We start from the raw sequence: 23,277 nt of genomic DNA on the forward strand, positions 1-23,277 counted from the left end.
CAGAGAGAGTGAAGCTGTTTTTTAATAGTCTGTGTTAACAGCTAATGCTAACTGACCCTGCAGCTAATCTCTTAAACCCCTTTTAGGTTCCCTTATCGGTGCCTGAACTCTGCGTCTGAACCACTAAGCTGATCTTATTAATGTCACTTTCCACAAACAGGAACCATCAGACTGTTCAGAGTTAGCTTGGATTTATTTTGGACTGGGTCTTAAAATTCATTTATCAGCTGCTTTTTTTTCAATATAAATGAGTTAAAATGAGTTTAAGTGAGGTGAAAGATCAAGTTTCTATGTCTAAAGGTTTTGTCTAGTCCATCTGTTTAAAGAGACACACATTTGAAATCATGACTAAGGGTTTTGGTCTTCCCTCGGTGTCCTTTTTGAGGTAACATGAGGATCTCTGACTTCCTCCATGATGCCAGTTTGTTAAAGCAGCAATAGAGGAAGATATAAGTGCACATCCAATACAAAGCTCTACAAAGTGTATAGAGCTGCAATGAACAATGATTATTCATTTTTGAGTCGTTATTTAAGAAAAGTGCCATATTTCTTTGGTTCCAGCTTCTTATAAATGGGAATATCTCCTATTTTCTTTAGTCTTCTTTGATAGTAAATTAAATATTTTTGGGTTATGGATTGTTGAGGTTGGGACGAAATGCATCTTGGGCTTTTGAAAACAACATTTTTCACCATTTTCTGGCAAATGTCTTATCAATCATCACCTGTTGCAGCCCTAATCATGTGTAGTCACTCAGCTCATATAATGATATATAATTAATTATAATAATACAGTTGTCTTAACTCAATGTCTCCTTCTTGGCTTTTAAGTGGATCTTGAGTTATTTTTTTGTCAATTTACCTTAAAAAGCTGAATAATTTTTTATGAGAAAATAATGTAATTAAAATCATAATAATGGACTTGATTGACATAAATGTACATACTCAAATAAGTAATGATAATAATGAACAATAGTTACAAAGCTTCTTTGAAAACTAGGTTACAGGAAGTTCTGCTTTACTTCTGTCTGCTTCTAATAATCTAATAATCTGCTTATGTGTAATGCAAAGAAAACATCAACACTACAATAATGTGATTAATAAAATAATGCAGTTAAAACAAAAAGTGAGTGAATGCAACAAAGTATAATACAATAAAATTAAATAAACAAAGAGAACAGTGAGGACATATTAGAGGTTTAATAGTATAACATATAAAGGCTTTAAAGTAAGGATGCAACTAATATTTATTGTCATTATTGATTAATCAAGCACTCATTGTGTCTATAAAATGTTCTTTGAATTGTTTGATAAGTAAGAAATGAATTGTTTTATTGACTTGAATTGATTCAGTATAACTTCAATTAGTCTATATGGGAGGAAAGTTGTGTTTTAACCCTGATATTAGTGGTTAGATTATTATATTCTTTACATGGCAAAAAGTCATTCTAGCCTCATCCACGACTTTCTTGCTTTCCCTCTTTCTTCTTCTTGTGTTCATTCCCTTCCCCCAGTGGAGGTGTCAAACTGTATTTTAGCACATAAAGTATATAAAAGCTCTTAAAAGTGTGCTTGTGGCTGTATGTGTGTTGTTTCAGTTTGGACTTTCAGGCATAAATCTGAACAGTGAAGATGAATTTATAAAAGCTCTTTCTAGCGTTCACGAGCTGTCACGAGGAGCCCTTGAGCAAGGCAGCGAGGCAGCGAGGCAGCGAGGCAGGTGACTCCCAGCTGCTCCGACTGAGACTAAACAACTCGGAGCAGCTGAGCTAGTATAAATATTTAATACCGTGCTTTCCATGAGCTGTGACAAATAATGGTAGCAATGATCGATGGGCTTCTTTTACATATTTTTATAAGGTCAAAACTCAAAAATGTTTTATCTGTTCATTCCTGCAGCAGTGCATCATGGGTAGCCATCACTTCTTTGTGCAGAGCCGGGAGATAAAAATGTGGCGATGCAGGTGAAGCCGAAGCCGAGCTGACAGCTGATATCACTTTAAAAAGGTCATCTGTCAAGAGAAGCGTCTCTGTTATTACTCTGCTGCTCAGTAAACCTGCAGCACTGTGTTAGCATTTAGCTTCAGAGCTGCAGTCTGTGACCTCATCTGACCTCTCGGCTCTCTTTATTTAGCACAATACAAATGATGAAGCATTTAATACACCTGTTACCCGTAAAGGTCTCTTCATCATTTGCATGTTGTTATCAATCAATTAATCAAGCAAACTTTATTTATATACCTTTCATACATGTTAATGTAGCTTAAAGTGCTTCACTGTTGATTTACAAGCTGGTAATAAGACAGAATAAGTGACAACATACAGAAAGGGAATAAAAACGATGGGAGAGCAAATTAAAAGACAAAAATTGAAACCAATGCACACAAGAGAAAATAAGGAAGATAAAAATTTAAATTAAGTAAGTAAAATAAGAGAGAATACGTGAAAAGGTTTATTAAAAGTATAGAACGTGTGATAATCTAGGTAAAAGGAGATTAAAAAGATTAAAATCCAATAAAAGAGATAAAGTTTAATAAAAGTTCGACCAAAAAGAGATTAGAAGACAAAAGAAACAGACGAATAAAATCGATAATAAGGTAAAACTATAGAATGAAAATAATAGAATAACATAAAATACAGTAGAACAAATTCAAAACTTAATTTAAATAAATAAGTAAAATAAGAGAGAAGGTTTATTAAAACTTAGAGTATAATAATTTTAAAAAGTAAAATAGATTGTGTATGTCTCTATAACACCTAACTAAACTCTTATTAGCCTCGGCTATACTTGTGTTTGGTGCTAATTAGTGAATGTTAGCAGGATGATATGCTAAACTAAGATAGTGAGCGTGCTAATGATAATATCCTGTTAGCATCAGGTGCTAGTAGCCTCTCTCAGAGCTGTTAGCATCAGGTGCTAACAACGTCTCCCAGAACTGTTAGCACGGCTATAAACTCTTAGCTTTGTTAAATCCTTAATCAGATCTTCTAATTCTGTCCTTCTTTACTCTCTCTTTCTCTCGCTCTCTCGCTCTCTTTCTTTTTTGTCGCTAATGCGCTCCACAGACGTCCAGAAATAATCAAAATTCACTTTTGAATTTGGCTTTTCAACCTTTACTGGGATTATGTTTTACTAAGCAGGTGTAATGGAGGGATTAGTCTTGAGTCTTAGTTAGCACTTGTAGTCTCGTCTGGTTCCGGTCTCGAGCCAGCGAGCTCATCATTTAAAGCTAAACCTTCATTCCAGATGATCCATTTCCATATTCTACCCTTTTTATAATCCTTTACTAAAGAGAGAAAATGAAAGAATAAAGAACTCAAAGAATGAATTAAATTACATGAGCCACATCTGATTAGTACTGGTTTAACGGGTTGGTGAGTAACCTTGGCAACAGCATTACATATCATCTATAAACAGCTGATGAAAAGATATGAAGGTGGTTCAGGCAGTTTCTTCTTCTTCTTCTTCTTCTTCTTCTTCTTCTTCTTCTTCTTCTTCTTCTTCTTCTTCTTCTTCTTCTTCTTCTTCTTCTTCTTCTTCTTCTTCTTCTTCTTCTTCTTCTTCTTCTTCTTCTTCTTCTTTTTTGTTGTCTTCTTCTTCCTCATCTTCTTCTTCCTCATCTTCTTCATCTTCTTCTCCTCCTCCTTCTCTTCCTCCTCCTCCTCCTCTTTGGTCTTCCTCTTTGGCCTTCCCTTTTGCCTGGCAGCTCTATCCTCAGCATCCTTCTCCCAGTATAACCAGCATCTCTCCTCCACACGTGTCCAAACCATCCAGTATTTTCTTCTTCTTCTTCTTCTTCTTCTTCTTCTTCTTCTTCTTCTTCTTCTTCTTCTTCTTCTTCTTCTTCTTCTTCTTCTTCTTCTTCTTCTTCTTCTTCTTCTTCTTCTTCTTCTTCTTCTTTTTCTTCTTTCAGTGGTCCCTGTTCCTGTTTCCTTCTCTTCTTCCTTCGTCACACCAACCACCTGCATGTCTTCTTCTCCTTCTCCCAGTATTACCAGCATCTTTCCTCCACACCTTGTCAATTTCACCTCACTCACTTTGTCTCCAAATCATCCAACCAGAGCTTTCCCCTCTAATATACTCATTCCTAATTCTGTCCATCCTCTTCTTCAACTCTGTGACCTCCAGCTCTGCTTCCTGTCTTAATATCAGCGCCACCGCCTCCCAACCATAAACCATAACTGGTCCCACTATCCTCTTCTAAACCTTTCCTTTCACTCTTGCTGGTACTCTTCTGTCTCAGATCACTCCTGGCACTCTTTTCTCCACCTTTCCTACCATGCTCTCCTTTACTTTGAACAGTTGACCCCAAAGTATTTTAAACTTAAATCCACCTTCGCCGCTTTGCCGCTAATTTAAAAGAGTTGATTCTGGGGGATGGCTCTGCAATATTTGCTATGTACTTATTAATTTAACAAGTTAATTACACTTGAGACCATTGATTTCTTACAGTTTTCATATATTTTTGGTGGCTCGTAGTAGTCTAAAGTGCCTTCACAGGCTTTATATAGCATTAACATTACTATCAACATACTGCCAGAAATACTCTCAGCTGTTTAACTTATTTTGATGCAGTGCAAAACATTGTTCAACCTCCATTTCTCATACCATTTGTCGAGAGAAAAAAAAAAAGCTTTAAGATTTCTGTGTAATTGTTTTGGAGTAAATGAAAGGCTCCTTAAAACTGTTAAATATGACTAATTGTAACAAACACCAGCATTAAATTTAAATAATGCAACTCACATGAGATAAAAGCTATTATTGTCTTCTAATTTGTTTGCTGTAATTACAAATAGTATATCTGTATTTATTATATCTAAAACCCCTTTATAATTAACACCTTTTATTAAGTGGAATAATTGATAGATAACAGGCTCAATTATTACCACCTGCTAGTGTTTGATTCTGATACCAAAGCGTGCCGAAAGTGTCCATAAATCAGAAGAACAGGGAATTAAAACAGCTTCCTTGTTTTAAGTTATATTTTAAATAGTCTGGTTATCAGCTGTGTAGCTATTTAATAGGTTTTGATGGATGGTATGGATGTTTATTTCCTTTGAATGTACTTGTACTGTAAGTCTGTGTGTGTGTCTGTGTGATGAGATCATAGCCTCGTTAAAGAGTCAGCTGCTGGGTGTGTGTGTGTGTGTGTGTGTGTGTGTATGTGTGTGTGTGTGTGTGTGTGTGTGTGTGTAAGGAACTCACCGTTTCCACTTCACATGCTGCTGACTCACCCTGCTCAGTGTAATAAAGGATATATAGTTCTGTACTGATACTGCGGCTATTTTAGAGCTTAGCTTAGTTTATGTTGGTTTTGTTGCACAAACATCAAGAGAGTGCTGCTGAAACACGTGTCATCACAAGAGTTCGCAACATAAATCCTACTGTTAAAAGGCCATTTCACCCACATGTCGCCCAATTCCATGCAAGCTCAATACTAAATTGGTGGAGATCCCCTTTAAATAATTATAATAATTAAAATCCTACTGATCCTTTTCTACTCATCTTTCAGTCTGGTGCTTTTACATATGGGTGACTTTGACTTAAATATCTCGTTACAAAAGGATTAAAAAGGATAAACGTTAAAAAAAATAGGACGACTCATTTTCTATTAAAAACACAATGAGGAATATAAAAGCAACAAAACTCATGATAGTGCTGGTTTGTCTCAACTGAGATAAACAAAAACAAACCACTTGTGATTAAATGATCTAATAGTCATTTTATTCCTCAATTTCTAATTCCTGTACTCTTGCTATATGATTTCTATGACCGCGTAGCCTGAAGTCTGGATGTGGAACATGCTCTCTTAACATCTTCCTCTCTCTCTCTCTCTTTCTCTCTTTCTATTTTCCAGATGTACCACTCTGACCACGGTGTCGACTTCCCCGACCTCTCCTTCCAAATCCCCGGCAGCCCTGCAGAGCTGCGCCCAGCAAACAGAGTGTGAACACAAAATCCTCAACGCACCACACATTTACCCTCCTCCCCTCCCCCCCTCCCTTCACCCACACAGGGCCTCCCTCTCCCTCTGCAGCTGTAGCTACAGTCGCACCCTCCCTTCCTCCTGCAACATGGACAGCCCTCCCAAGCTGTCTGGCGAGACCCTGATCGTGCACCACATCCCCCTGGTGCACTGCCAGGTGTCAGGGAGGCGGCAGGGTGGCTGCGGGGGCTCGCTGAAGAGGAGCAACCCGTTCAGCCAGCCGGAGAACCTGGGCTTGAGTCGCACCACTTCGCTTCCCGAGAGAGACGTCCTTCAGAGAGAGGCTCTGCTCTACAGCAGTCTGATCCAAACCTCCAGTGGCTCCTGGTCCTCCCACAACAGAGGAAGAGAGAGGAAGGGCGGAGGGAAGGGGGGCAGCACGGCGAGTGATGACTCATCGTTTACCTCGAGCACTTCAGAGGATCAGATGATCACAGCTCACACGTTACCCAGAGCAAAGCCGAGAAACAGGAACCCGCTGCGTCACAATCCGTTCCTTCTCAACACCGAAGATGACGAGGACGAAGAAGAAGAGGAGGAGGATGGCAACAACCTGAACGGTTACCTTGAAGACTCCTCTTTTCACCTCCACAGCGACACTAACTCCGGCCTCGATCACGGGATCGCTCCTTTCCACTTACATGACCTCGGCTTTGCTTCGGAGCCTTTCGTCTTGAACAGCTCAGTGAGAGGCAGCAGCCGGGAGTCGCTGAGGGCCGTCGTCTCGGATCTCTCCAACCACCTGGAGGACCTGGACATCCTCGGGTTGGACAGCCAGCGTCGCCATGGCAGCAGCGGCTCTAACATGTCCATGGATTGCGGAGAACACGACTGGGGCGATGACGACGAAGAGGACGAAGATCATCCCATGCGGTGCGGACGAAGCAGCAAGACGGGGTCATACTCCTCCACCTCCTCCGCCCAGCACTGCTCCTGCTGCGTGCTCTCACAAAACTACCCCCAACACTTCCCTGAAGCCTTCTCAGAGCCTTTCTCAGAGTGCCATCGGGGCTACGGCAGCGACTCCTCGTGCAACAGCTCGGACGGCGTGCTCGTCAACTTCAGCGCCATTTACAACAAGATGAACAACGGCGTCCCGGAGAAGCCGACGGTCCCCGCGCCGACCAACCTCAACAGCTCCACCGACCTCTCCTGCACCTCGTCTGTGTCCGACCCACAGGGGAACCATCGTGACTCAACTGTAGGAGCTTTTTATTTAGATCTCCACACCTCGCCTACAGAACCTCCCCTCTCACAGCAAAAACCTTCCTGCCTCGGCAACGCCTTCCCTCTCATCCGAGAGCCACAGCTGTCCACTTCCTCCACCTGCTCCTGCTCCGTGGAGCACCAGGCCGCGCTCGACCTCGACGCTAACTGCAACTCCTTCCACCCTCCGAATTTTGGGTCGTCCGGCGATCTCGCTTCTTGTCTGCAGAGCCAGGCCCGCTTGGTGGTCGCCACACAGAACTATTACAAGCTGGTCACCTGCGATCTCTCGTCCCAGTCGTCCCCGAGTCCCGCAGGCTCGTCGGTGAACAGCTGCTCTGATGAACACAGCAAAGGAAGCCCCACGCCGACTCAGCCCAGCGAGTACTTCCTGTTCAGGCAGCTGGCTGAGCAGGGTGTGCAGGAAGAGGATGAAGATGTAGAGTCATTAAGGGTGAGTGGAGAGTTATACTTTATGTTTAATAAGAGTATATTCATCTGTTTCTCTCTCAGGTTTATTACAAAGTTTGACATGTGCAAACTAACACATAGCACAGGAGAATATGGTAAAATCAAAATCACAAAACTAACATAAAATAGTCTTCTGATATCTTTTAGATTTTTTTTTCTGTGTTTTTAAGTTATTTAATATGTATTTATCAATAATTCCACTTTTAGTTTTTCAGCTTATATCCTTTTTATTGATTTTTAGCTCTGAGATAAACACTGTTTCTTTTTTCTTTCCTATCCTCTGTGTGTGTATCTGTTGATGTGGGTGGAAAACTGTTGCATACAGTCACTTTCACAGGGTTAAATAAAGCTTTATTGAATTAAATATATATATCTTGATACACAGAAAATAAACAAATAAACGGTTCGGCTTCATTACATTAGGCAGAACTTTTATGTGTATTTAAAAAAACATGAAAAAATTGTTTTGTGAGCAAATTACAACTGATTCAATTCCACTAAAATCTGATTTATGATCATTTCAATACTCAGCCACACACAAGCACATATTACCTAGTTTCCATATTATTTAATCATGTGCTTGGTGGCTGATTTGCAGCAAGAGAGACTGTTTTCTCTCTCACTTGTCCTCAAATACAGAATAATCCATGCTGCCTTCCTGCTTCAGTCTAACTGTATGTTTTCTTCTCATCACTGTTGATTGCAGATGGATTGTTGGAATTATTTGTGACATCTATTTGGGCTCTCGGGTCGTTGTTTTCTTGTTATCACAGACATGGAGAATCAAAACTGTGTCGTTCTTTACTGAGAAGAGTTTCAGCTACTGAACTTCATTACTTGGAAATGTATTAATTTGGCATTTTCTTTGTGGTTTAAGTATAAGAAATAAAACAGATAAATATATTATGATGATTATATGATCTAAACTAAAGGCAAGTTAAAGCAAGTTAATGTGTATGGCTTAAAATATAAAAGGCATCAAGACTACATGTAAAATAAACTTAAAGCATTATAAAAAAAAGACATATTTAAATAGAATAAAGATTTAAATAACATAAAAATGTACTAAAATAAAATCAGTCTGAGAAAACAGGAGGCTAAAAACTACAGTGCAGCTACAGTACACTGCAGGATATGAATAAAAGCCTCAAATTTGATTTTATAAAAGGCAAATCATTTAATTTAACGAAGACAACTGGTCTAGAGACCAGTTGTCTCTAGACCAACTAGAGAAAACTGGTCTGTGCAGGTAAGACCGAAAATCTCTGAGGAAAACATTAATGTCACAAAAGGGAGAGAAAAAAACAAATAGAGGTGAATCAGACAAGTGACTCAGCATGCAACACAAAACATAGACAATGGAAAATTGCAGTAAATGGAGTAAAATAGCCGTGAAATGACAACAACTGTGGACTCAATACTGTCCTGACTCTGGTGTTAGTCTGATTCTCTATTTAGATCAGCCGCTGTCTGGAGTTATGTGATATCATCGTGTCTGGGGATTATTTTAGCACTTATATCAGCCACAGAGCCACTGTGTCAAAGCAAATATAGCATGAAGGAAGTTTAGGTCTTAGGTTTGTTGTTCTGATGTAACTACTGACTCCATGTTGGTTGTGTTTTGGGAACTTGTGATGGTAGAATTTAAAATAACCCAGAAGATGATTCATGCACATTTGGCGAGGACTAACATGTGACTGTCGTGTTCTGTCTCTTTTTATTTCCCTGTTGTCATCGTTCAGAGAGACGACGACGACGATGATGATGATGATGATGAAAATGATAACAAAGAGGAGGAGGAAGAAGAAGAGGAGGAGGAGAAAAAGACTGAGCAGGCGGTCAGCGGGGGTGAAGCTGCTCCTGCTGTGATTGAAGGTCAGGTGTACGTCAACATCTCCCCTCCTCTGGGGAGCCGGGGCGTCATCGGGGCCTCGTCCTCCACCTCCACCTCCGCCTCCGGTAGCCGTCCCCGTTCTCGCAGCTACGACCGCAACCTGGATAAATCTCCGTCTCCTCGGCTCGGATCTCTGGAGCGCATGCTGAGCTGCCCCGTCCGGCTCAGCGAGGGCATCGCCCCGGCGACGGCCCCTCCTCCTCGGGTCACCTCCTTCGCTGAGATCGCCAGAAGCAAGCGGAGAAACGGAGGCTCGGGGGGGTCGCCGCCGATGAAGACGACTGCAGACCCTTTCTCGTCCACTCACTCACACTCCTCGGTGGATTTTTCTCCGATCCTGGAGCAGCGTGCGGAGGGCGATGCTTGCAGCCTGTCACCTGTTCCCTTCACCAGATGTTACAGCCAAGGCAGCATAGAGAGACACCTGGAAGGAGGAAAGCAGGCCCGGGCCAAAGCTGAAGGTTTGTCCTCATACATTCATCATTTTTTTAAGGTCTTTAGGGGGCAGAAGACACACAACAGTTTCGTATCATCACATCATAATACCTTGTCATACACATGGCAGACACATCATTGCAACGTTTCCCCTAATTTGGAGCCATTTACTCTGCTTTTAGCTCCGTTTTGGTCTTCACCGTCTGCCTAGAAAAACATCTGGCTTCCTCAGGGCCCTTAAAAAATACTTGGCAGGTGATTGGATGAAACATCTGTCTATCAGCGTCTATCCTGCTGTTGTCACACCTAAACTACACCTGTAGCTGCCAGTACTTCCTCATAGGACGCTGATTGGTCTGAATCACTGCTAGTTCGGCTGTAAGCACAAAACTTGAAGCCTGATAAAATGGATTTGTGTGTGATCTTCTCACAAGGTAACTCAGTGCCAACACATGAGTCCATAAATCCAAAAACAGTCAGGTATAAGAGGCTAAAAAGCTCAACAAAGCTGCAAAGTTAAGTGCAGGAATTTTCTATAAGTCTCCTGCTTTGAATCTGACTGGAGATATTATTACATGCATTCATTCTTCATTTCCTGTCATGTCTGTACTGTTGATCCCCACCGCCTCCAACAAAAATATTAAAAGGATATCAAACTAAAAAAAGCAAAAAACAAGGTACATTACAAACTTGTGTTGATTATCTTTGTTTGGAGGTTGGATTTTCAGTATTTGAGATCATACAGGAAACAAAAAGTTAACATTGTTAAGTCCCTGAATGAATAACAGGGGATGAGAGGAGTAACAGTGATGTAACCAGGCAAAGAAAAACAAGGTAAACACAGTTATATTAACACAAAATAAAGGTTTTTATTTAACAGATAAGGCCAACAGAAATCTACTTTCCACTAAAAAGAAGAAAGCTTAACTAATAAGGCTGATTAAATACAAACTACAAAACAAACTGAAGACCATAAGAAGTTCCTAAACTTCCAAATGGGTGGAAGTAAACACCACAACCTGAGTTACTTTAAATTAGTATTGCAAATACACACAGCACAGAGAGTCTACTGCAGTGGTGTCCAACCCTGCTCCTGTAGAGTTACTGCCCTGCATGTTTTTAGGCATCTCCTCCACTCTAACACACCTGATTCTAAGTATTAGCTCGTTATCAAGCTGCTGAAACTTTTTAAAGGGCTTTGATAACGAGTTAATACTTAGAATCTGGTGTGTTAGAGTGGTGAAGATACCTAAAAACATGCAGGGCAGTAGCTCTGCAGGAGCAGGGTTTGGACACCACCGGTCTGCTGACTCTCCGCTCCCTTTTAACCACCAGCGTTAATTGGCAATTGGGCACTGGTGCGCACAACTACACACATCGACCGCACAGAGGGGGGGAGGGGTGGAATCTAATGGGATAAACAGGAGACAATTAGGAAAAGAGAAAAAATCACACACCCCACTGCACCTGTAACATCTTACGTTAACTCTTTCTTATTCTAATGAATGGGAAAGTGCGTGCAAACTTGTGACTGGTAATGTATATATTCCCGTTGTCATGCACAACACAACATATCTTAATATATTGTGGTAGTGTTTATATTTTGGGGCTTTTTGTGTGAATGTGGATTCATCTGCATTGCATGATTTTTTTATGGTGTTTTTTGGGGGTTTTGTGTGATGCTGTGTGTGTGTGTGTGTGTGTAATCTTTGCTTTGTGTGCGTTTGGATAATACCCTCGTGTATGTGCCGCTGTGTATAACTGTGTTGAGAACAGAGTGATGCAGAGTGCGTATCGTCAGCTGTAGAAAGGGAACGAAGGTTGAATTGGGCCAAACGTGTGCTGAATAACAATCAGGTCAGAGGAGATAAAGGTGCAGAGAAACCCCCCCCCCGCTGAGCTCTGCATCTGCATACGTGTGTGTGTGTGTGTGGCTCTGCAGTGTGTGTGTGTGTGTGTGTGTGTGTGTTTTAAGTGTTTTGTATCGTCGTCCAGAGAACCAGTAAGTCCGACTTGTCCTAAAAACGAGTGAAGGTCAAAAAAAGTTAGACAAGGTAGAGAAAAAGTAGTAATGAACATTTATAGCAGGGGTGTCAAACATGCGGCCAGTGGGCCAGAACCGGCCCGCAGAGGGGTCCAAGCCAGCCCACTTTCCTTCCTGTCTTCTTTTCCTTCCTTCCTTCCTTTCTTCCTTCTACATGTCCTTCATCTCTTCCTTCCATCTTTCCTTCCTTTCTGCTTTTCCTTCCTTCCTTTCTGTCTTTCTTTCTCTTTCCATCCTTCCATCTTTCCTTCCTGTCTTCTTTTCCAACCTTCCTTCCTTCCTTCCTTCCTTCCATCTGTACTTCCTTCCTTCCTTCCTGCCTCCCTTCCTTCCATCTTTCCTTCCTGTCTTCTTTTCCAACTTTCCTTCCTTCCTTCCTTCTTTCCTTCCTTCCTTCCTTCCTTCCTTCCTTCCTTTCTGTCTTTTTCTCTCTTTCCATCCTTCCATCTTTCCTTCCTGTCTTCTTTTCCAACCTCCCTTCCTTCCATCTTTCCTTCCTGTCTTCTTTTCCAACTTTCTTTCCTTCCTCCCTTCCTTCCTCCTTCCCTTTCTTTCTTCCTTCCTTCCATTTGTCCTTCCTTCCTTCCTTCCTTCCTTCCCTCCCTCCTTCCCTCTTTTTAATGATCCGGCCCACTTTAGATCTAATTGGACAGTTTGTGGCCCTTGAACTATAAATGAGTTTGACCCCGCTGATCTATCGAGTCTTTTGTCTGGTTAACAAACTGCTGAGTCACTGAATTCTTCCTTTTGAATCCCAAAATGAAGAAATCTGTCGACACACTGTCCAAACCTTCAGCGTGTTTGTATGCAGTCATTTTATTTATGCATATTTATTTAGCACATAGTTAAATGATCCAGTGCAGACAGAAATGCAGCCGCAGTGGGTTCAGTCCGTGACAGCAGTCATAACAAAGAAACATATTAAATTCCTGCTGAAATCCTGCCGTGCTGTTCTGCAGCTAAGCTTCACCGCTGACCTCTCTGCAGAGGCAGAAGAAAACAAAAACTACATTTCCTAAAGGGTTTAAATAGAAAAGCTGAAAACCATACCAGATATATCCTGTTTAATATGTGTGCATCCTGTACAATAGGCAAGGTGAGGTATACACAGGGGCAACTCAATGTGCTTTACATAAAAACTAAATATCAGGAGAGGATTAAACCGTAAAAGTTGGAAACATTAAAACATACAATTAAAAAAGAAGAAGAAAGAAAACCCAATTATAATAAAAAGACAACAAAGTACAGAAAAATAGGGAGAAAGAAAACAAAAAGTTAAACTAAAATAGAGCATAAACTATGAGAGTGCAGCATAAAATAATGATTTGCTTTAAAATGAATAAAAGAACAAACAGTGCAAATGAAAGCTTAAGATTTAAAGAGCTTTAAAAGAACTCAATCATAAGCACATGAAAAGAGAAATTTTTTTAACCTGGATTTAAAGATGTTCACATTTTGGGGCTGATTTCAGTTCTGTTGGTGGTTTGTTCCAGTTGTTTGCAGCGTAACCGCTAAAAGCTGCTTCACCATGTTTAGCCTGGAAAAACTCCTCATAATAACCAACATGTTTGTTTTAGTGACTGAGTACTTTGACCTTTTTTCTGAATCCTTGTTTGCTCTGAACCGAGGGTGAACTTCTCCTGGAAAATAATGTACCATGGTGTTTTAGGAATTGATGCATTTTACATTTCCAAGTACTCTTTCTAAGTATAGTGAAGTATAAAAATATATTGAAGAAGTACACAGTAGTTAAATATCTAAAAAATGTAAATAAATACTGGGTAACTTAATTCCATACAGTATATGAATACATATAATATCTAATGAGTATGTAAAAAACAACCAGTACTCAGTATTGTTACATATAAAAATATATAAAAGAAGTAAAGAGTAGTTAAATATCTAAAATGTTTAAATAAATACTGAGTAACTCAAGTATATGAATAAATAAATAAATACACACAATATCTACTAAGTAGGTAAAACAACCAACTGACATATAAGACAGTAACATGACTAACAACATTCACTAACATCACCTTATTAAGCTCCGTTTCAGCTGCCTCCCTCACATATCTGATTGGTCAAACACATTCATGGAGGCCTGTGTACACACTTCCCCACTCACACACACACACACACACACACACACACACACACACACACACACACACACACACACACAGGGAGTGTTTGAAATTCCACTGGAATAAGACCAAGGACAGTGTGGAGTGAGTTCAGCGAGGGAGGAATGTCCCAGGAAGCTCCAGCTGTCTGCTGCTCGGAGCATGTGAGCGGAGAGGATCTGGAGCAGAGCGCCATTACTTTAACCTGTACGAGGAGGGCACTTCAACCATTCACTTATATAATAACAGATACTTGAACCCCGAGCAGATATATAAATCAAACCTGCTCAGATTCGCTCCCTGCCACTCACGATGTTGCACCTTTGACCTGATATAGGACAGCTGGATAAACGCCACATATTTGGCATTTTCCTCTGTAGCTATTTGATGTTAAATGTTCAAATCCTACCTTTGACCACCTGTTGTGATTCTGTTAATTAAAGCAGGACAAAGTTTCCCTGTCCTCATGGTCCCTTCTATTCCCATGTCTTAAATGCATAAGAGTGATAATCTAGTTAGCTAATATTTTTCTGTTTTCCCTCAGTAATATTTATATAATATGGCTCTTTTCTTGTTTTTTAAATCTAAAACATAGACTTTGCATACTCCCTTGTTGAATATTGGTAACAATCTCATTCATTTAAGCTATCATCTCATGAGCTGTGGAGATTATTGACGTTATTTCGCCCCAAAAACACTTCAGTTATTTGGCTGGTTTGCAGAATAAATTAGCAAATCTCCATTTTAACAGTCTCAGATAGGCTGCAGCCTCCCTAAATGACTGAAAATGAATCCTGATGATGTTATGATGATCTTGAATTAAGATCATTAAGATCAAATTTTGGCATAATAGCTTAAAAATGTAAATAAACTGTGTTAATTGGATTTAGCTTTATCATCCTGTTGACACCTGTTAGAGAGAACAGCTGTTAGTGTCGCTCTGTTGCTTTCTGCATATATCCAAACTCCATAAGCTGGACTTTTTCATGTGATGGCATACTTTTAATTTAAAATGTTAAAAGCTGGTGGATTGCATTGGAAAAACTCAGCCTTTATCTATAATAACTTCTCTTTTATAAAACATATCACATCATCTTCATACAGAATGAACCGCTGTGCCTCCACAACTATAAACAAACAATTTTCTCCTTCATTTACACTGGATTTGTCATGTAGCTTTCTATATTTAAACTTGTTGAATTCCTCATTATAAACACCAGTTTTGTAATTACAGCAGTGAATGAGATTTTCCAGTATATGCTGCAAAGTATGTATGTAGGTCAGTGTGCTGCATGGAGTTATTCATTCCTGTAGGTTTCCTCCACCCTCCGCTCTCCGCTCTCCACCCAAAGCTGTGGCTAGTTTAAATTCACAACCATAAATACCTGTCAAACTACTCCTGCAGCAACATTTCACTTCTTCACTGTTTATTTCCTGAATGTGACCAGTGTGAGTCACTAGGGAGGGAAGGAGAGAGCTTTTAAAAGTCAGCTTATACCTATAAAACAGTCGTGTTTTTAATACTGAATCAGCTGTGATGTTGTAAATAACAATGAAACTTCGAAAGCAAATTGAAAAGGTTTTTTGCCTTTAAGCGCTTTGTTTTAAGTTTGTAATTATTAATTAATATGATGATATTTTATTAATGAAATCATCTTTTTTGTCTGTTATATTTTCCCAGAGCCCAAAGTGGCATTTTCATATCTGTTTAATCCAACCATCAAACCATCAGTCCAAAACACAATGATATCCAGTTTATTGTCATAGTGAAAAAAAAGTAGCAAATCCTCTTATTAAAGAAGCAAACTGAGGATTAATTGATCATGTAAAATGCTAATATATAATAAAATATATTTTAAAATATGTTTTCTATAATAAGATAGTTCTTGGTTGTTCAACTAATTGATTAATGAATTAAATGTTTCAACTTTACTTTTAAAATTATTTTCATATTGTCATTTTGTTTGGTAGAAACTTATTTACATAATTATTTAATTTGAAAGCATTCACACACTCATATAACACACATACTGAAATACCTACAGACAGTATATTTCCATTAAAGATAAAATACACAAAGTGTTTCCCACAGAATTTTGAGAGGAGTGTGGTTGTACATTTTTGAGTCAAATGCATCACTCTTGTGCACTCTGAGAGCAAAATTAAGAGGTTATATCTATAAAACATAAAACATTTGTACTATGTAACTATTTTGTGCTTTAGTACAGACATGTTTGGCTCACCATGAAACTGGTGGCACACATTAGACTATGGTGGGCCGCCACAGTCTATATAATTAATGGGAAATACTCACAAATATGCAAACATCTTTGTCTTAAATCTTTATAATTTAAAAATCTTAAAATTATTAACACCGGCCAAATGTCAGTACATCTTTACCCAGACTATCAGAGCAGAGATAATATCTTTACAGTGGAAATAATTAATTGATTTATCTACTAGTTGATTAACAGAAAAATATATTAGCAAATATTTTGAGGATTGATCAATTATATCAGTCTTTTTTTTTAATGCCCAAAAGTCTCTGGTTCCAGGTTATAGTCTGGTTCTATTGTATTAAGTATAGAAAAGACAGATTTAGCTGTAATGAAATAATTGTTAGTTGAAGCTTTAATAATTTATTTTCAAGTCAGAAAAGAACAAAGCAATGTATAAATAATATAATATAATAAAGTAAAATAGATAAAAACAAACCTTTGACCCATACTCCACCATTATACTTCACTACACTTCACCTTGAAAAAAAAGGTTAAAGTAGTAATTTGAGCTTCAACTGTAGCTTCTCACTTGACTGGAGCAGTGAAACCAAGGAGGAAAAAAAAGATGGCAATATAAATGAAAGAGGGAAGACTGATAGGGAGTGATGGGGGATTTTGAAGAAATAGGTCATCCCTAAGCAGAAATCTGTCTTTGCACATGCTTCAAATACATCTTCCTCTAGCTGTGTATCTATAAAGACTGATGATTTAAGGTTATAATGAGAGGCTGTGCAGCATCTCACTGCATATATTATTCATTACATTTCACTTCAGTCAGCTGTGCTGCTTCACTGCAGTGTAAAAATAAATAAATAAAAAAAAGGCCTCTTTAAAAGCCTGTGGGATGCAGCTCCAGTGCTAATGATGCTAACGTGAAGCACAGAGAGCTGCGAAGAGAGAGAGAGAGGGGAGGGGGGGGGGGGGGGGGGGGGGGGGGGGGGGGGGGGCAAAAAAGAAGCCTTATATTTAATGGATTTATATATGAAAGAGGAGAAGAGCTCAAGAGAAAGAGCAGGTAGAAGGGATGAAGAAGAAGAAGAAGAAGAGGGATGATGATGATGGTGCAGATACAAGAGAGCCAAAGAGAGAGGGAGTGTTTCTGTCATTCATCCCAGAGGGGAGCTCAGGCCTGCTGGGTGTGTGTGTGTGTGTGTGTGTGTGTGTGTGTGTGTGTGTGTGTGTGTGTGTGTGTGTGTGTGTGTGTGTGTGTGTGTGTGTGTGTGTGTAGTCTTCCCTCCTCTTCCTCCTCCCCTCTTTCTTCTAGCCTTCATGTTTCCACAGCAGCTCAACGTCGCCCCCTGCAGCCGAGACACGTCACTGCACGGCTCAGGTGGCATCAGTGAGCTGGCATTAAGCGGTGACAAACAGCTTGCGCAACACCGTCTACGTCACACACGCTCCTGTCCGTCACACGTTGTACTGGAGCTAGAAACACAAACACACACACACACACACACACACACACATAGAAAGAAAGAGAGAAAGAGAGAGAGAGGGGAAAAAAACAGGAGAACCGAGGTGGAGAAGATTTGCAGAAAGAAGGATTTTCCTCGCTGGTGTCTCTCCTGACGCAGTGCACTCAGGTTTAGTGTGTGTGTGTTTCCTTGTATGTGTGTGTGTGTGTGTGTGTGTGTGTGTGTGTGTGTGTGTGTGTGTGTGTTTCTTTGTGTGTGTGTGTGTGTGTGTGTGTGTGTGTGTGTGTGTGTGTGTGTGTGTGTGTGTGTGTGCACGTGGGCCTGTCAGAGCACTGCCTGACAGTGGTGTGCTTGTCTGAGATAAGGACTGTTGAGCTTTGTGACTCATGACTGGGCATTTTTCTGTTTGTTTGGTTTCATTTTGAACCTTTTTCTGCAGTTTTAGAGCCGAAACAATTAGTGGATTCATTGATTAATCGATCAATAATCTGAAATAGAAGATTATTACAGAAGAAGTTTCGGCCACGTCACATCCGTTTATTGCTTTATTGTGAGGGTTTACTGCTGTTAGTTAAAAATTAAACACCTTTGGGTCGGGCTGCAACAGTTACTTTCATTATTGAGTAATCTGAAATATTTTATATAAGTTCAAGTTGATTATTTTTAACCAACAGTGCACCAAGCTAACATATTCAGTTTCCTATCATCACATTAGACAACAAAATCCTCACAAGAAGTAGCTGGAATTAAATTAAATTTTCATTTTTTCAGCTTTAAAAATGAGATTAATGTTCTGTTGCTCAACCAATCAATTAATTGACAGCTTTGTTTTTAGGTTTTGGGCCTTTTGGGGTGATAAAACAAGCTATTTAAACAACTTTTGCAAATTATGGCAAATAGCAATGGTATATTTTATGACATTTTATACATTTAATGAATATAATTTACATAATAAAACACTTTAAAGTTGCAGCCTTAATGCAGTTGCTTCATTTATGTGTCTTTCTTTGTTAAAAATGTGAGAGGAAGTACAAAAAAAAAGTTCTGGGCTGGTACGTCTTTACCCAACACTGTACTGTGATATTACCAGAACCCCCCAACATAATGCAATAGAGAGACAGAGTAAAAAAAAAGGTCTTTATTATGGAAGAAACTACAGCAAGACTACAAATGAAACTAGAAAAACTTGAGAGAAGATGGAAACCAATAACACAAATAATATCAGAGCTCTAAACACCTCTTTTTTTCTTCTTCTTTTTTTTTTAGATTTTAAAGAAGTTATTTTGGTTATTTATTATTTTTCTTTATATTTACTTTCTCACTAGCACCTGTATCGGATTAGCAGTTACACATATCTGTACTATTGGACTAGTTAAGGAGAAGTTAGGGAATTGAAATGAATGTTGAAAGATGGTTATTGTATGTATGAGTATGTGTGTAATATGGTTTAGATTTAAGGGGACTATAAACTGAGGTGGACGTGACTTTACGTACATCTTCATGTATTTCATCTGTGTGGAATAAATAAAAAGTTCCAAAAAAATAAATAAAAATGTGAGAATCATTTTTTACTTTTTTAGTTTACCTACTAATACTAACCATCTATTCTCTCTCTTCCATCCAGGTGGTCTCTCCAGCTCCTCAGACAGTCGCCTCGCTGTGGTCCGCTACAGTAAAGACCAGCGGCCCACCACTCTCCCCATCCAGCCCTTCACTTTCCATCACCAGTTCTCCTCTAAGCCCGCGCAGCCCAAACCGCTGCTCCCTCTGCTCACAGGCTACGTGTCCGGCATGCAGGCTCGCTCCAACTCTGGCTCCGGATCAGGCTCGGGATCTGGATCTGGCTCCGGAGGTCCGGGCGGAGAGGACGGCGAGGACGCAGCAGAGAATGTGCACAGGTACCAAGGTGCTCTCACTGCAACAGCACCTCCTCCCGGCTCAGTACGGCCTTCCCCTCTCGGGAGCTACTCCCCGGTCCGCCTCCACGGGGCCCCCAGCTCCGGGTCCTGCTCCACCTGCACCCCGAGCCCCCAGCCGGCACACAGTCTCTCCTGCCCGCTCTCCGCAGGCGTGAGCCCCCTACGCTCCCCTGCGCAGACAGCCAAACAGAGCTCGGGGTCGGGGCCGTTACCGTCCACTCCTCCGCCTGCGTCTCTGGGAGCAAAGAGAGGAGCGGTGCCGCCCATGCTGCCGCCGGTGCAGGGACACTGTTTCCACCGCGGAGGTCTGAACAGTTTACCGGCGTTGCCTAGCGACACGCTGAGCCCGCTGGGATGCCTGGAGTCTGGGAACCACATGGATGGAAGCAAAGGATCTGGAGCCAGGACACATAATGGTAGGTTACAAAAGAATAATTCATAGGGTGCAATCACGAGAAAATGCTGCTGATCTTCAAACTGAACTTTAAATTTATACAAAAGCAGACTTGAGGCAATCGTTTGAGGAACAGGAGCAATGCTGAAGTTAAAATAAAAAGCCTGTCGAAGTAACATGGCAGTGAATGTTTTAAGTTATGTTGGTCAGAATCAGAGTTTAAAGTTTGCTTTTGTATCCTAATAATGGATGAAACACAAAATGTCAAATATAGTGCTTATAATGATAAATCAGAAACAATTACCTAAAAAGACCAGTAAGTTTTAAGTGTAAGTTTAACCAATTTATTTTATTTACTGGTTTGTTGGAGAGGAAGAAAGAGTCTAATTAATTGCAACTTATCAATAAAACAAATTTATATAAAACAAATAAAACTTTAATAACAGCGAGAACATAAAATAAAAACTTTTCACATGGACATAAAACCAGATTTTAAGAAAAAGTGTTTAACATAACTTTATTGTCATTAACAATATGTGAGACTCTGATTTTCGAATGTTAAGAAAACTGATGATAAATAAGTAAGTTTAAAGGTTATTTCCTACTTTCTTTCTTTTTTTCTTTCTTTTTGTCCTGTGTGATTTTCATGATTCTCCTTTTTTTACTTAAATTCACTTCAACTGAACTCTGAAACACGTCATTTCTCAGTTTTGGTGCTTTTTGCAACAACAGGTGGCTCTGTGGTGCTTTCTTATATTTTACTGATTAAGTTCTGTTTGTGATTCAGTGCTGAAAAGAAGCTTTTCTGCGTTCTTACTCTTCTCTTTTTTCCTTCTTTTCTCCCTTCATCCCAATTCTTTTTTGTTCTCGCCTGCATTTCCCTCTCTATTTCCACTGCTGCTCTACTTCCCATTTATATTTTTCATCCACCTTTCTACTCAAAAATCCATCTTTTAACCCAAACCTGACCACCACCCTCCCCCCCTCCTCCTCCTCTTCATAACCCTAACACCTCCCACCCCCACCCTAAAAAAAAACCAGCGCACCACCTCTCTCCCCAGGCTCTGAAGTGGAGGGAGTACCGTCGTCGAAACCCTCTCGGCGTGGAGAGGGTCTCCTCCTCTGTGGCCTCGTCCGCCCCCGCGTCTGGTAGCTGTGAGTCTCGAAGGGGCGGGGGTCAACGCCTCGTCAGACGCAACGTGTTCGATTTCCCTCCAGCTCACTCTGGACACGCGCTGGGACGGCTTAATGGTGCTCATTGCTTTATCGTCAGTGGTGGAACGCTGCTGAAATATTAAAATATATGAAAGAAAGTAGACGTTGATACTCTTTAAGTACTTTTTTAAGGAGTTCAACGTCCAGAGAATGCTTTGTTTTTGTGTATAATGTGACTCGAATATCCTCCAAATGCCTTAAAATGCCTGAAGGCTGCTCTTATTTTTAAGTGATGCTATGTTTTTATGTGTGTATCTGATTGTGTGTGTGTGTGTGTGTGTCTCTCAGCAATGGGCCTATCAGCGAAGCAGCTTCAGCAGAGCTACAGCGACTTCTTGCCGGACTATTTCTCTCTGACTGAACGGCCTCCGGAGGAGTTCTGCCTCTCCCCCGACGCCTCCACTTCCTCTTCCTCCTACTCTTCCTCACAGTCTCACATCTCTGTCGACCTGACGCAGAAGAGAGGTGAGACCATACGAAATAAATGTAACTGTAATCCGTTAGTTACTGATGAAAATGTTGATGATTACAAAGGAGGTTACATCTGAAGTCAGACCTTTAAGATTTTCCTCAGGAGGGTTTTTAATATTTAACATGTTACTGAATACACATATTGATGTTTTAATTCTTTGAGATCCATATCTTTTTATATTTAGTAAATAAATCATGATGTGGGTTTAAATGGTGTCACAGTACCAATTAAGCTCCATGCCAGATTTTTGAGTTTTTTCATCAAATATCTTTATTTTATATTCTAAAATCTACATGAACTAATGAATACATTTTAAATGAGAGATAAATGTTGCTTTATAAGAAATGATCTCCCTTATAAATCATGTCAGTATCCATGAAATACAGCTGGACTTAGATTTTGGTGCTTAATGGGAACACTAAGGAAGGAAGGAAGGAAGGAAGGAAGGAAGGAAGGAAGGAAGGAAGGAAGGAAGGAAGGAAAGAAAGAAAGTAGGAAGGACAGAAGGTAGGCAGGAAGGAAGGAAAGTAGGAAGGAAAGAAGGACAGAAGGAAGGACAGAAGGAAGGAAGGAGGGACAGATGGAGGGAAGGAAGGACAGAAGGAAGGAAGGAAGGAGGGACAGATGGAGGGAAGGAAGGACAGAAGGAAGGACAGAAGGAAGGAAGGAGGGACAGATGGAGGGAAGGAAGGACAGAAGGAAGGAAGGACAGATGCAGAGAAGGAAGGAAGGAAGGAAAGTAGGAAGTAAAGAAGGAAGGAAGGAAGGAAAGTAGGAAGTAAAGAAGGAAGGAAGGACAGATGGAGGGAACATTTACTCTAACAGATGGAAATACTGGTTATAAAATTAAAAACTAATAAAAAAAGTAATTAAGTTACATTACTTTGATGAAGTAATTGAAATAGTTACATTACTTATTACATTATAAATATAGTAACTAGTAATCTGTAACCTATTACATTTCTAAAGTAACCTTCCTAACCCTGGTAGCTGTGTGTGTTTTGTATGTTCGGTGTTACTCTTTAAATATGTATTTAGCTAAAAGCTCCAGATATCGACCTCATGGTACAAACTCATTTGCTGCCGTCCGTCTCTGAGTGTTGATGCTGCATTTGTAGAGAGTTTCACCACAGTTTGACTTTTCCAGGAGTCATTTTAGAAACTCAGGAACATAATAACGTTATTATATGGAATTGAAGGACAGGAAAGTAGTTAATTTTTACTTCCTGCTCCTCTAGTCGTACTTTTTTATGGCCCATGAACTTTGGGTCACACTCCAGCATCTAGACAGCTACATCATGTGTTATGTGTTCATACAGCAAGTTGTTGCGAGTATAAATATAAAATGAGGGCAAAGTTATGTAACGTACTTCCTGAGTGATCTATAAAAAAAACAGATAAGAAGATTGTGTCGATGCAGCGG

At 40.1% G+C, this 23,277-nt stretch overlaps 1 protein-coding gene across 1 annotated transcript in view; it reads left to right on the forward strand.

Annotated features, from left to right (window-relative positions):
• rusc2 (RUN and SH3 domain containing 2) overlaps nucleotides 1–23,277 on the forward strand; it is a 53,674-nt gene that overhangs the window by 22,046 nt on the left and 8,351 nt on the right. Inside the window, exons 2-5 of the mRNA XM_062417449.1 lie at nucleotides 5,856–7,644; nucleotides 9,404–10,016; nucleotides 19,479–20,189; nucleotides 21,671–21,847. Coding sequence (XP_062273433.1) covers nucleotides 6,073–7,644; nucleotides 9,404–10,016; nucleotides 19,479–20,189; nucleotides 21,671–21,847 — 3,073 coding nt within the window. The 5' untranslated portion in view covers nucleotides 5,856–6,072. The remainder of the gene's footprint in view (nucleotides 1–5,855; nucleotides 7,645–9,403; nucleotides 10,017–19,478; nucleotides 20,190–21,670; nucleotides 21,848–23,277) is intronic.

This window comes from Scomber scombrus, chromosome 4, assembly GCF_963691925.1.
Source record: "Scomber scombrus chromosome 4, fScoSco1.1, whole genome shotgun sequence".
Lineage (NCBI taxonomy): Eukaryota > Metazoa > Chordata > Actinopteri > Scombriformes > Scombridae > Scomber > Scomber scombrus.